Here is a 13,846-nt window from a genome sequence, read left to right as displayed (position 1 = left end):
ATAGTCCCCAAGCCATAAATCCCACAAACACTTCAGTTCTGTACTGTTTGCACTGCCACTTTAGTGCAGGGTGGATTAATTTAAATAAAGATGATTTTGATCTGTGCTCTACTCTAAGGGTAGCCAACACACTAACCTCCAGGTGTTCTTGGACTACAACTCCCTGGCCCACAAGCCGTGCTGGCTGGGGTTGATGGAAACTGTAGTCCCAATACCTTCTGGTACCACATTGGCTACCCCAGTTTTAAGCCATGATGTAAAACTAACAAGAAAAAAACACCAGTTGAAATCATTGATTTAAATGAATTTTCCTATTCTGCAATTCATACTTTCTGTACAAGGGCATATAATTACCATAATAATTAAAATGTACTGATGTATTGATTACGTTCCTCTTCTGCACAACAATGCATCTGACCTTCCTACTTATGAATTCAATTTTTAAAGGCAGACTTTCAGTGCAGTTCTAAGACCCACCCGCCCACAGCCCCCATGCTGATGACTGGGGGGAAGGGAACAAGCTGGAGAGTGGACAGTTGCCTCTCCACTGGCCTTCCCTGTGGTGGAAGTCTCAAGTGTCACTGAACTAGAAAGAAAGCAGTACAGAGTGGAAAGCCTCAAAATGCACTGGGGGGAAGAGGTGGCAGCAGCAGCTTTGGATCCAATAGATTCAAAGTCCGGTGAATTCTCCCAAGGGGCCTGATCCTCCAGCCTCCTACACTAGCCTGGAGGTGGCAAAGCAACAACAACAACAACACACACAGCAGAGCTGTGGACATGGCAGTTAGTCCACCAACATGCTCTGGCCCATCCCACTGGTTCCAGTTTAGATTGCTCCACTTGACAGTTTGGCTTGTATTACAGTTAGATCTCATTTTAAACCAGGTAATTATTAAGAATTGGTATTTAGCCTACAATCCTATAGCCACTTACCTGGGAGTAAGCCCCACTGAATGCAATGATGCATACATCTGAGCAGACATGAATAGGACTGCACTGTTAATACAACTGGTTTTTTGAATTAAAAACCAACTTTAAATTGGAAAAAAAACCCTTAGATTTAATTTTAAAGACTCTGATTATTATATTCTGAATATTACCCACCTCCTTCAGTGAGTATACTATTGTTCTTTCTCTCTGCTTTGATCCCTAGCACAATATTCCACTGCCCGATAGCAGGGAAGGAAGGGGCAACGGGCGGGTTCTGCATTTCAGGAGGGCACTACACAGCTACTTCTGTCCAGGAGAACAGCAGTTACACTCTGCTCCCAAACTACGCAAGCAATCCAAGGAAAATGGCATTAAGGCTGCTGGATCATGCAACCGACCGTTGTACACCAACCTACCCACTAGTCAAGCAAAAAACTCTGCAATAGCAGGTCTCCACCATGAGCAGTAGTTCCAGCGGTAAACTGCCATTGTGAATGCATCCATAAATAGGGGAGCTGAGGAGCACTACAAGGTAAGTCACTGAGGTGACCAGAAGCAAGAGAAGATTGGGTTCGTGTGCCTTTAGCGGCTGAGCAGAAGAGAAAATTTCAGCAGGCGCAACCCCAGCAGCACTACAGAATGAGGAGCAGCCCTTCCTGCAGCTCCCTCTTCTGCACAAGCTCACACAGAGGAGCTTCCCCTCAGTTTTTAGAAGGCAAATGAGGCATCAAGCTACTTTGTAGAAGGCTTAAAGTGGCAATTAAACCAAATTTTTAGTCAGTGGTGAAGTAAAGCTTCCCGGTTCAGAGACAGCATGCCTCTGAATGTCAGTTATTGAGTGGACTGGCAAGCAAGAGGACTGGTAACTTCATGCCATACTTGTGGGCTTCCTGGAAGTTCCTGTAGTAGACTGATAAGTTCCAGCTATTCTGTATTGTACTACACTCGGTAGTTACAGACAGGGCTGTGGAGCTGGTACACCAAACCTTCAACTCCGACTCCTCTATTTTTCTACTGTCCGACTCCGACTCCACCCAAAATTGCTTCTTGTCAATCAAAATTTATTTGGAAGTCGGAGTCGGTACATTGCTACTGACTCCGACTCCTCCCAAAATTGCTCCCGACTCCGACTCCACCCAAAATTGCTTCCGACTCCGACTCCGCAACTCCGACTCCACAGCCCTGGTTACAGAAAGCACTTCAATTGACATGGCTGTACGGTCAGCCTTGCGGGCTGATCAGGTATAACCAACCAACCAACCAACCAACCAACCAACCACCTGGTTTATTTATTATTTTGCCTTCAAGCTAGTAGCCATTTTCCCCACCTTAGCCAGCCTGCTTGCTTGCTTATTTGTTTATTCATAGCTGTGCAAATTAGGAGAACAGTTTGCTTTACTCCTGGGTTCCCCCTCCCCAACATGGCTAAGTGGGCTTTGCATTCTGGTTCCTCCACAGGGCCAGCTTGGTGCTGTGCTCGTCTCACTCATAGAGATAAGAAAACAAAAGAGAGATGCATATACGGCTTGGGACCACAATACCTGCTGGAACGCCTCTCCCGATATGAACCTGCCCGTACACTACGTTCTACATCGAAGGCCCTCCTCCGAGTTCCGACTCATAGAGAAGCTCGGAGGGTGGTAACAAGAACTAGGGCCTTCTCAGTGGTGGCCCCCGAACTGTGGAACAGTCTCCCCGATGAGGTGCGCTTGGCGCCGACGTTACTATCTTTTCGGCGCCAAGTCAAAACCTTCCTCTTTTCTAAGGCATTTTAATCTAACTTAATCTAGTTTTAACATGTGCTGTAACTGTTTTTAGTTTTCTTATTCTCTTATATTGTTGTATTTTATTATGGGATTTTATTGTATATATTTGTATTTCTTTGTATGTAGAGAGCTATGCTGGTGGGGCGGTATAAAAATTTAACAAATAAATAAATAAATAAATAATATCTTGAATTTCTTGTTACAATAGAACTTTGAAAAAATACTCTTCCCCCAAGGTGGATGTGAGAGCTGCCCACAGATATCAATGGAGAAATTCAAGATTTTAGCGTGTCTAGAACTGAGCAACTGGTACCAGCCCTATACACAGCCTTCCTTGTTAGGTGGGGCAGCCACATTCTAGGTGGGACATTTTTGGGGGGGAGGCACATTGCTCCAGCCAATCTCCTGCATCCCACTGGTGGAGAGGATGTGAGGGCTCGGGGAAGGGGACAGCAGTGGCCTTTCCCCTCACTGCTCCTCCACCTAGAGAATGTGTTAACTTGCATAATGTGCTATGTGAAGGTCTAGTTTACAGAAAATTTAGGATGAATACCAGGAATTAAATGACTGGCATATTTTTTGTTTCAGAAGAAAAAAGGATGTTAAGGATACAGTGAACAAGGGGATACCAAAAGGTACAAAACAAACAAAATCATTTATGCTATAACTATGAAGTTAAAAACTACTAGTCGCCAGAGCAAAGCATTTCCATTAGCCACACCTAGAGAAGGAACGGGTTGATCTGCTGATCAGTTGCAAAATCTCTTTGAAGCTGATTTTTTTTTTAAAAAACCCCACACTGGAGCAGCTCCCACCAGGTTTTACAGTAAAAAAGGGTGGGGTTTGACTAGTGTCGTGTGCCTGTTTCAGAAGAGAGAGGTGGAGATGCACTGGAACTGGCAGAACAGTGAGCGTGCTTCTACCCATAGTCAAGCATTTAGGAAAAATGGTGCTGAGAACAATGTGCCTAAATGTTTCTTGTTGAAGTCTATGAGATTTAGTCCTTTGTAAAATTGTTACTGCATAATAGGCTTCCTTTTGTAAACTTATAAAAATGCTTGATAAACATGCAAGAAAGCTTTCTGAATGGTAAGTTCACAATACATCTTTTCAGAGATAAAAAAATGTATAGCACCTAAAAATAATTGTACCGAAGTATGATTTTTATGTGTTATGCATTTTCTAGTTCTAGCTGCAGCTTTCAGTTTTTCCTAGAATTAAAATAATGTAAATTTTAAATTAAAATTAAGGTTAGCAATGCTTTCTTTTTTCAAAAACCAAATTTGCTAAATGCTTGTGAGTCACTGAACCTGAAAAGACCTCATGCAGAGCTGCACACACTGGGGAAATCAGAAATTAGGCCTGAATTACAACCTACGTAGCCAGCCAGCTAACTGTACATGCACAACAGTGTTTCTTTTTTTTAATTAGCTTTCATCTTTTGCCAAGTACTCAAGAAAAAGAAAAGCCGAAGTATAGTGAGTGCTTTAAAAGAGTAAAGGGTAACTTAGGGTAGCTATTTTTTCAGATTGCTTTAAGTTATTTCTTTATTTCACAGTTGAGCAATAAGCACCCAATCCTACTCTAATCATCACAATAACTGCAGAATAAACAAACTCTTACTATTTACTGCAGCTAACAAACATGCTTCTTTATTACTGGCTGGGTAGAGAACACAACTGAAACTGAAAAGCAAAGTCCACAGAGTGGAGTCTAACTCTAGACGATAATACAAAGTTCAAATATTTAACCCTTCAAGGCTCATGTTACTATACTGGCTGTTTTTCTTAGGATCACTTCAGTAAGTATAGGGTGGTTGCGATAATTACAAATCCACCCTCAGTCAGGGAAAGTCTTGAGTGAGCAGAGTTCTTGGAGCTCTTCCAGATGAGGCTTTTGTTGTATACTTGCCTTGCCTTATTAACTGATTTTTTTCAGAGGGTCCTATTCTTAAATTGCTCCTGTACTTAAAACAAGCTGTCATTCTTTACATGGAGGTTGTCATTTTGTGTCATGTCACAAATTAAAAAGACAGTTTCCCAAAAAGATCATGGGGAGGCAAAGGATGGCTCGGGGGTGTGTGCTCTCATCCCCTTCTGGCTACAGGGCTGACTGGTACCATCCCAAAAAGAAAAGGTAGCAGCAAAAATGGGAGTCCCTGCTCTTTCTCACTTGGGTCTTCGTTTATGTGGAGGAAAGGGTGTTTTTTTTAAATTGAATATTTAGAAGTGTAACCTGTCTGTAAGCAGGTCAGTAGAGCACAAGACTTGTGTACGAAACTGAGCACCGGACTGGGGAGGAAACCTGAGGGGGCAATTTAACTAGATTGCTTCAAACTACAGGGAACTTTATATGGGAGACATTTGTCTGGAAATCCAAACCAGGCTCAGTCCAGCTCTTATTCATAATATTAACAGTGGACTACACTGCAGAGTTGTTAAAAACTATTGTACTCTGTCAGCATAGCTTCACAATCTGCAGTGGTGTTATAGTCAAAGTGGACTACACTCCAAAGCTGTTTATTAACCAGCCTCTGAGCATTAGTCCAACCCTCAACTTGCAATTGAGGAATAATAATAATAATTCTCTCAGCCTTAGGTTAACCCCACCCCCTTGCTCCAACCTGTAATCTTCAGAGTGAGCTACACTGCAGAGCTGCCATAAGCCACTCTCTCCCAGCTACAGTTCTTGCCCACCTGCAATATGCGGATAACCTCACATTTGCATTAGAATTTAATTTGGCAGCCCTTTAAAAAAAAAAAAAAAGTTTGGTTGGTCAACATTCAATTTTTTCATATGAAATAAGGTATGGTTTAGAAAAAATATATAAACTCCTCACTTTGCTGCTACCATTTATTTTGGGTGGCCATGCAGTGCTCAATTGCAGCTATGCTAAAATCTTGGATTTCTCCATTGAGTTCTATGAACTGCTCTCAACATGGGCCAGGAAATGCCTTATGCAGTCATTGAGATGGTTCTATGGCCTACATATTTTTATTTCAAAAACTGACCATCTTACCTATGCCATAGACCTGGCATAGACCCTGCTTTGTCAGCCCCCACCATTTTACCTCTGGCCCTCCAACCAGTCCCCTCCGTCCCCCTCTCCAGTTCTGCAGCGCTAATATAGCAGGCAACTACAACATGGCTATGTACCTTTCTGCCACCCAGGCCTAGCAAAATAGCCTAAACAGACCTGGGAGGCAGCAATAAAGAAACCTGACGCAGCGACTGCCTCCCACAGGATCTGTGCTATTGAACAATTCATTCTGCAAATCAAAACGTGGAGTCGCTTCCCCGCTTCCTCCAGTTTTCTTGATATGCCAGTTCCTGACAAGTTGCAACGCGCAACTGTTCCAGCACAAGGCCATTTCCATGTCCAGCAGATTCATGCTCCATTCAGCAAATGCAACACAAACACATCACTTGGGCATAGTGGCCGTATACGCGCTGTCTACTCTAGTAATTCCCATCTGAGTGCTGGGCATGCAAGCGTGCCACAAGAAAAAAATTAAGTATTTAAAAGGCTCCTGTGAGTACTCACCCTCAGAGGAGGGCTACCTGCTGCATATCCATGCATGGTTTACCACTCAACCCTCACCTCCTTTCAGCCAGTTTCTATCGAGGTTGGTCACCAGGTGTGATCGGAGCATTCACTCCCTCCCAAATCAGAGACTCGGGATTACCCATCTGTAGAAGGGACTGCCTGTTGCATCCTTCCGCTAATTACTGTTGCAGGCTTGGCTACCTCCTTTCAGTAAGAAATCATGACGAGAATAGTCACACGGAAACACCACAGAGAGGCTCCTCTGAGCAAAAGGGAGGAAAACTCTACCCTTTCACATTTTGAAAAGGAACGATTCCAATTTTAATTCATAAAAAAGGAAAATGTGCTGCTGTAAACAGTAACATGAGAAACATTCCTGTAACTGCTGGGCTGCCATTTTATTTTTATTTTTCCAGATACATTATTGTATGATAATGGAACAAAATTCTTCTGTGGACAGCCTTGTGGCTTACTGATATGAGGCCAACTGGGCTGAGATATAACTGTTGTCAAGTGGAATGCTGTGTCTTCACTTGCATTTTTGGACGTAATCAAGCTGAACAGTTTCTGTTTTTGCCTCCAACACAAGGGATATCTGAGAAAATCCCTGCACTGCCATGAAGCTCACTGGGTGACCTTGGGCCAGTCACTGTCTCTAACCTACTCCACGTGGTTGTTGTTGAGGATAAAATCAGGAGAGAGAGAACTATGTTTGTCTGCCACCTTGAGCTCCATGAAGGAAAGGTGCTATGTAAATGTAATAACAAATAAAAAATAAATAAATGCAATGAACCAGTTGTATTTTATTTAATATCTTTATTGTATAAGGGTAACGTGTGACTTATATGGGGGGAGAGTAGTATTCTCTCTCTCTCTCTCTCTCTCTCTGTGTGTGTGTCTGCCTGTTGAATGTCAAAATGTCTGCTGTATTTATATTGTAGTGGCCTATCTCTTTAAACAATAAAATCTTATTCATTCATTCAACTATGACGTTGATATACATCAACACCTAAAATATAACAGGTTCTAAGACGCTAGACACATAGAGTGTATGCTTCAACCACAGGTCTCTAAACCTAGGCCCAGGGCAGATTAGAACATGCTGTGGGGAACCTCTGGCCCTCCAGATGTTGCTGAAGTACAATTCTCATCAGCCCCAGTAACTATGGTCAATGGCCAGGGATAATGGAAGTTGTAGTTTAGTAACATCTGGAGGGTTAAAGTTTCCCCACAACTGTCCTAAACTATGTCAAGTTTAAGAGACCCCATAGCATTACCAAACAAATGTGTATTATTATAACAGAAAGGACAATGAAAATAGAATTAATAAACGTTTATATTTTATATATTGGTACATAGGTAAGGATACAACTAAAAACAATCAAACTAAAACATTTATCTTGCAATAAGCCTATCTGATTCTGAAATAGCTTTACATGTCAAATCAGAATGATAATGTCTGTTTTAAAGTCAGTTTTCCCTGCTTCCCTTTTAAAACCAATTATGTAAAACTCAAAGTTTAGTATTATACAGCCACAAGAGTGGCTATATACTATAGCCAGTGTGAATTTTTCACATTCCGCAATGTTAAATTGAAAATATCCCCCATGCAATTCTGATGCTTCCCATAAGCTCATTTCAAAACAAAACCTTACCAAACTTATAGTCCTCAACTCAGAAATGCTTGCTTAACAACCCTCTAAATTTTCATGGTGATACATAAAACAGTCAGAGAGAATAAAGAGTTCAAAGTCTAAAAAGAGAGGAAAATACCCAGACTCCCTTTACAAAATTATTCCAAGCTACACAGCAAGTGGATTGGACTGTGAAAGACCAAACGAAATGGTGTTTGCATTTTGACAAATTTGTAGGGCAGTACAATATCTCAGAGAGGAGGTCAGGTCTTCTGCTCCCCTGGTGCATTCACTATAGCTGCCCAATTTCCCTGCTTTTTAAAGTTTGATAGAAATATCTGTGGGCTATAGGTACATTCTTAAACCGCAAGGATTTTTGCCTATTAGTGAATATTTTTTAAATATGTAGAGGCCCCTCATAATCTGAAGCCCTAAGCTATAGCGCTTGCTTAGCTTGTGTGAAAAAATGGCACTGCCCAGGCCCCTGGCCATCATCTCGTTCTATAAGAGGGTCCCTCTGAGGTATGAGGGCCACCCCCTCACTTCCATTCCCCAAAAGTCCCGTGGGCACAGCAAAACTCTCAATCTACATACACCCCCTCTCAATTCTGAACTGGAGATTCAGTAGGTGAGCAGCTTGAGGACAGGAACCTCCAATCCTTAACCTTATCTACACTAAGCCACCTGTCATACATTCATGACTATCTTGCTCGATGGTTGAATGGTAGAGCTGGCTTTAGCAATGGCCCTACAGAGCCTGGACAAACTGATCACCATGCCACTTCTTTAGCCTCCTAGCCAGCCATTTTCCAAGGCAGAAGAATGTGTGGTTGCTAGGAGACTGCATTATACACTCTATAACCAGACAGATCTGGGAGGGCAAAACTGAAAGGGGCAGGAGGCCATAGACTTGGACACCTTTTGGGCTTGGGCTCAACAGCCTTTTTTGACCTGTGAAACCTGAAAACCTGAAAAACAGAGAAACAGCTATGGGCACCACAAACACACATCACTTCTTTCAATTTTTTTTGGGGGGGGGGACTCTGTGGGCACCAGAGACGTTTCTGGGAGGCACCAGTGTACCTACTTGTGCCATGTTGGCAACCCCTATTGTAGGCTATCCATGTTTCTAAAGCAGCTTCTACTTACTCATGCTTACATTAGTAACTTATTTGGACCGCTAGCCTGCCCTATATCCAAGCTCCAGAGTGGCTAAGAACAATTTACATTCAAGGAACATGTTGGTACTTAAAGGTCTTGGAATCTAAACTTAACAGGTAAAAAGACTTGTAAGACAAAGAAGGAATTTTAAATAAATATAAAAATAACCAGTGACAATATAAACTTCCCATTGGAAATGTGTTAAACATTTTGTCCTACTATTTCAACTAAACTTTCTTTACACACACACAAATCAAACTTAAGATATTGGGGAAATTTTACCGACTGAACAAGTGAAGGCCCACATTAACGCAAGCTTTGAGAAAAGGCATCTCCCACAGAGAACCCCTGCTCTGTTTGATCAGGTTCACAAATGAAGCCTGAGCCTAATTTCATTGCCATCTGAAATCACAATGAGAGTGAGAAGTTGTGGAGCTTTCTCAGTGACGGTCCACCCCACTATGGAATTCTCTGCCCCATGGAAGCCTGCAAAGCCAGCTCTCTTGAAGGCTCCATACATACATTTCATTCTAGAGCAGTGCTTCCCAACCTTTATGAATACAGAACCCCCTTTGTAAGCTCAAACATTTTTGTGACCCCCCACACACACTAATTGTAATTTTAGTCTCTGTTAATTTAAAAAATGGTGCATGGTAAAATCACATCTCCAAATATCCCTTTTCATAAAAAGCTCCCTGCAGACGGGGAGGTGTTGCTTTCTTTTCTTAATGCAAAGATCCAATCAAATTGGGATCCCCCTCCCTCCCTATAGTCTGAAGATGTACAGTCCTGTCTCCCAACACCAGTGGTTCATAGTGTTGGGCTAAGATCCCCCACCCAGCCATGATGCCCACTGGGTGACATTGGGCCAGACACAATCTCTCAGCCTGACCTATCTCACAGGGTTGGTGCAAGGATAAAATGGAAGGGGGGGGAACCATGTGCACCACCTTGAGCAACTTGGAGGAAAGATGGGATATAAATGCAATAGTAATTAAATAAATAAATACATTTCAGCTGCAGTATGTAGACCCCAGCCTCAGCCAACCTGATGAAATTTCTTAAAATCATCATCAAGAAGTAGCAATGTGGTAGTGGTGGGGATGCTAGATTGTGAAGACAAAAGGGTGGATAGATTGAGGAGGGGGGTTAGTGCTTTTAGGCCTTGAGATGATCATCAGAACTGATGACTTGGTTAGTGTGCACTTGGGGAATGAGAGTGTAGCAGAAGACAGATCAGCATATGGACAAACACACCTGTCCCTTCTGCAAGCATCTGCAGGAGTGCATGCATTTGGACACATGACAGGGGGGGAACCCGCAACTGCTGCAGTATCTTGGAGAGAGAGGTTGGGGAGGTGGAATGTAGGTGGAAGAAAGGGGCAACACTGGCACACACGCTTAGTCTCAGAGATGGGGGCAAGTCCTGAGCTTCCTCACTGCTCCTTGGCTCCATCTCAGCCGAAGGTGAGATCTGGATGGCCTTGCAAATAAGAGTAATTTTTTAAAAGGAGGTGCAGCGAAGCAGGAGTCAAGAAAGGCAGGCAGGCTGGCTGTCAGGAAGGAAGGGAGAAAGCAGCCTTTCCTTGCAGCCTTGCTTCTTTTTGCTTCAAGAAAAGCCCTCTCCTTCCTCACATCCTGAGTAAGGGCGTCATCGGCAGTGGCAGTGCAAGGAGACGAGAGACGAGATAGTCATCCCCTCGTCCTCCTGGTAGCACCTCCCTCAGCCTCCTTTTGCAGCCGCCATGTGTGGGATAGGCAAATGCCGGCCCTCTGTGCGCCTGAAAGACACTCTGGCTCTTCAGTAAAGTCCTCCCTCTCGTTTGGAGCAAGGGGGAGCTGTCATCTGCAGCAGCAGTGGGGAGCAGACAGCGTCCAGGTAGTGAAGACTTTTTTTAAAAAAATAACAAATTCATTTCTTTACTGTTGAACGCGGCCCCCTCTGGATTTCTTCACGCCCCTCCCCAGGGGTCACGGCCCCCAGGTTGGGAACCACTGTTCTAGGGTCAATGAAGAGTGAGTACTTTTTTCTATGTAATCCACACACAATCACCCAAACAGGACACCAATTTACATAAAATTAGCTCAGTAACATCTACGCTGAGAGGCACTTCAGGATTTCTGACAGAGGTCTCTCAGCATTACCTGGACATGGTGGGAATTAAACTTGGGAGCTTCTGCATGGAAAGTGGATGTTCCACTGCTGAGCTGCGGTCTTTCCCTTCCTTCTTTGGATCCCTATGGAAGCAAGAGGATTGGGCTCGTGACACTCCTGTCCCTTGTGCTCTGTTGCATGTTGGCAGAGGGAGGGCACATGGGTGAGAGAGACCAGGATGAGAAGTCCACCTGGCACAAGATGGCAGGGCCAAGACTGACAACTGAATTTGCAGTTATGCACATCTGTCAAAGGTGGGCTGAAGCCAGTCTGATTCTTTGTATATTATGCTGGGTCCCCAGATGCTGCTGGATTATAATCCCCATCATTTCTGACCACGGGCCATGCTAGCTGGGGCTGATGGGAGTTGCAGTCCAACAACATCTGGAGACCCAAAGGTTGGGGAGGGCTGGACACTATTATACCAACATTATAAATATTCAGGAAGAATTAATTTAATGACTAAATATTCAGGAAGAATGAAGACAGATAATCTTTGTACGTTTACAGTCTGTTAATAATGTATTATTTCTGTTATGACATTTTGTTGTTAATTTTCTTCTTTAATTGTATTTTATTTTTTCCATTGTTTATCATTATAATATAATTTTTAAAATCACTGCAAAAATGTTTTTTCTCTTATGTTTCTGCTAGGTAGTATCCAGCCCTTCCAGCCCTCCAGAACCCATGGAGACCCTCAGTTTGCCAGAAGAGACCCAGTTACCATTTCCTGCCATCCTTGTTTGCACTATAAACTCAACAGGTGAGTTTTTAAAACTCTGATTTGAACAGATTTAGAAATCTTAAGGTGCTTAACAAGCCTTGTTTATATAATTTTATTCTCTGTCCTCATTCATTCGCTTCTTAATTTACTTACACACAGAGCAATCCAATTCAGGGGAAGCTGGTGAAAGTTGTGCTGGAGCAAGAGAAACCAGCGTAAAGTTCTGCCGCATCCATTTGTCGTTCAGGAGCCTCTGGGTTGACTGAATGCTGGATTAGCCGGGAGCTGCATGCAGGGACCATAAAGTAAAAGCCTACTCTCCCAGATTCCCCTACTACGGATTAGGGATGGGTGAGAATTTTGATTCAGTTTGCATTTCAAGCAGAATTTATCAAATTAGCACTTTCCGAATCAGTATGAGAACCAAAACACAGCCATCCTTTGAAATTCACATTTATTAGAATTTTGGGATGCAGTTCGCCAACTAAACAATATTTACAAATTGCATATATTAGGGGAAAGTATGCATAAAAATGAATATATGAGTGAAAATAACATGCAAAAAGGCATGATGTAATGAGAAATGGCTTACAAAAATGTGTACCTCCAAATATAAGTTGGATGTGGCCTAAGTCACCTCACTTTGGCCCCTCCCCTGACATGGCCCCAACACGCCCCTTTTCTAGGCCTTACGCTGGCTTACACTGCCAGGCTGAGGGATTTACGCCGACGTAGCCAGCCAAGCCGAGGCTCAGCTGGAGATCTGCCGTATCCAACTCCCTTCAGCCCAGCATAAATGCAAACTGGATTGCACCCTTAGTTGATTTATATCTCATACCTTCAACATAAATTTGTGTTCCTGGGGCAGCTAACAAAGTAGTAAGAAACAATATAAGCAGAATTTTAAAATAAAACGTAACAATGCATACAAACTAGCACAACCATCAGGAAGAGCTTTAGAACTGCTATGGCTCTACTATTTAAATTGCCATTGCTTTTAGAATCCCCAAAATGGACAATTCGCTTTCGCTACAATCCCTCCTGAACGGTGCAGCCTTTCTTTACTTCCTGCTAGAACCTGTCTGGGTCCAACTTTTGCCTTCTGGACTTCTCTGAGCTCTAAACTCCCAAGGCCTTCCGCTTGTACTCTGTTAGAATTTGGTGAGAATCAAATGGGATTTTATCCTTATTCAAGTGGGCATTCCAAGTTAGGAATAATAGGAAATGGTTGCTACATCTCCTAACATGTCGATGCAGGCCAGAAAACAGAGATGTTATTCAACAAGTCTGCCAACACTATCTGAACGATTAGAACTGATCTATTGTGCCTACTACTTTTGAATTTTATCACTATCATATCCAAGTGTGTCTCATCTTCTGGTCAGGTTAACCATATATGATTTCTTTTCTAAACAACTTTGCTGGCAGCTCCAACATTTAAGATCTACAAGGTCAAGCAAAAACCCTGTAAGAAGCCAGATCTTCTACAAAGTTGAATCAAACTTTGCAAGAGGTCAGTTCAGTTAGATTAGTGCTAACAAACAGAACACCAGAAAAAAACACCACTGTATTATTCAGAATTAAAATCGTGGCAAATGTTTTTGCTTCTAACACACATTTAGAAATGTGATTTGAATGAACCCATGACATGCTTGACCTATGGGCTGCATTATGAGCAATGAGCATACCTCAGGTTTATTTTTTTATTTATTTATTACATTTATATACCGCCCCATAGCCAAAGCTTTCTGGGCAATTTACAGCAATTAAAAACATTAAAAACAAATATACAAATTTTAAAACACAAAAAATAATTTAAAAACACAATTTAAAAAATTTAAAAACACATGCTAAAATGCCTGGGACAAGAGGAAAGTCTTGACCTGGCGCCGAAAGATAAAAGTGCTGGCGCCAGAAAAATCATTCCAT

At 42.5% G+C, this 13,846-nt stretch overlaps 1 protein-coding gene across 7 annotated transcripts in view; it reads right to left on the bottom strand.

Moving 5' to 3' along the window:
• Nucleotides 1-13,846, bottom strand: part of RBMS2 (RNA binding motif single stranded interacting protein 2) — a 114,157-nt gene that overhangs the window by 53,771 nt on the left and 46,540 nt on the right. Inside the window, exon 1 of one of the 7 annotated variants that reach the window (XM_061615197.1) lies at nt 11,184-11,272. The exons of 5 other annotated variants lie outside the window; for them this stretch is intronic. Coding sequence is in view for 1 of the 2 variants with exons in the window: in XM_061615193.1 (XP_061471177.1) it covers nt 6,241-6,276 (36 nt within the window). In the remaining variant the exon portion in view is untranslated. Of the gene's footprint in view, nt 1-6,240; nt 6,292-11,183; nt 11,273-13,846 lie in introns of those variants that run through there. One more of the 7 variants, XM_061615193.1, reaches the window with a different exon arrangement.

Source organism: Rhineura floridana, chromosome 3 (assembly GCF_030035675.1).
Source record: "Rhineura floridana isolate rRhiFlo1 chromosome 3, rRhiFlo1.hap2, whole genome shotgun sequence".
NCBI lineage: Eukaryota > Metazoa > Chordata > Lepidosauria > Squamata > Rhineuridae > Rhineura > Rhineura floridana.
This window is presented reverse-complemented; position numbering and strand designations above follow the sequence as displayed.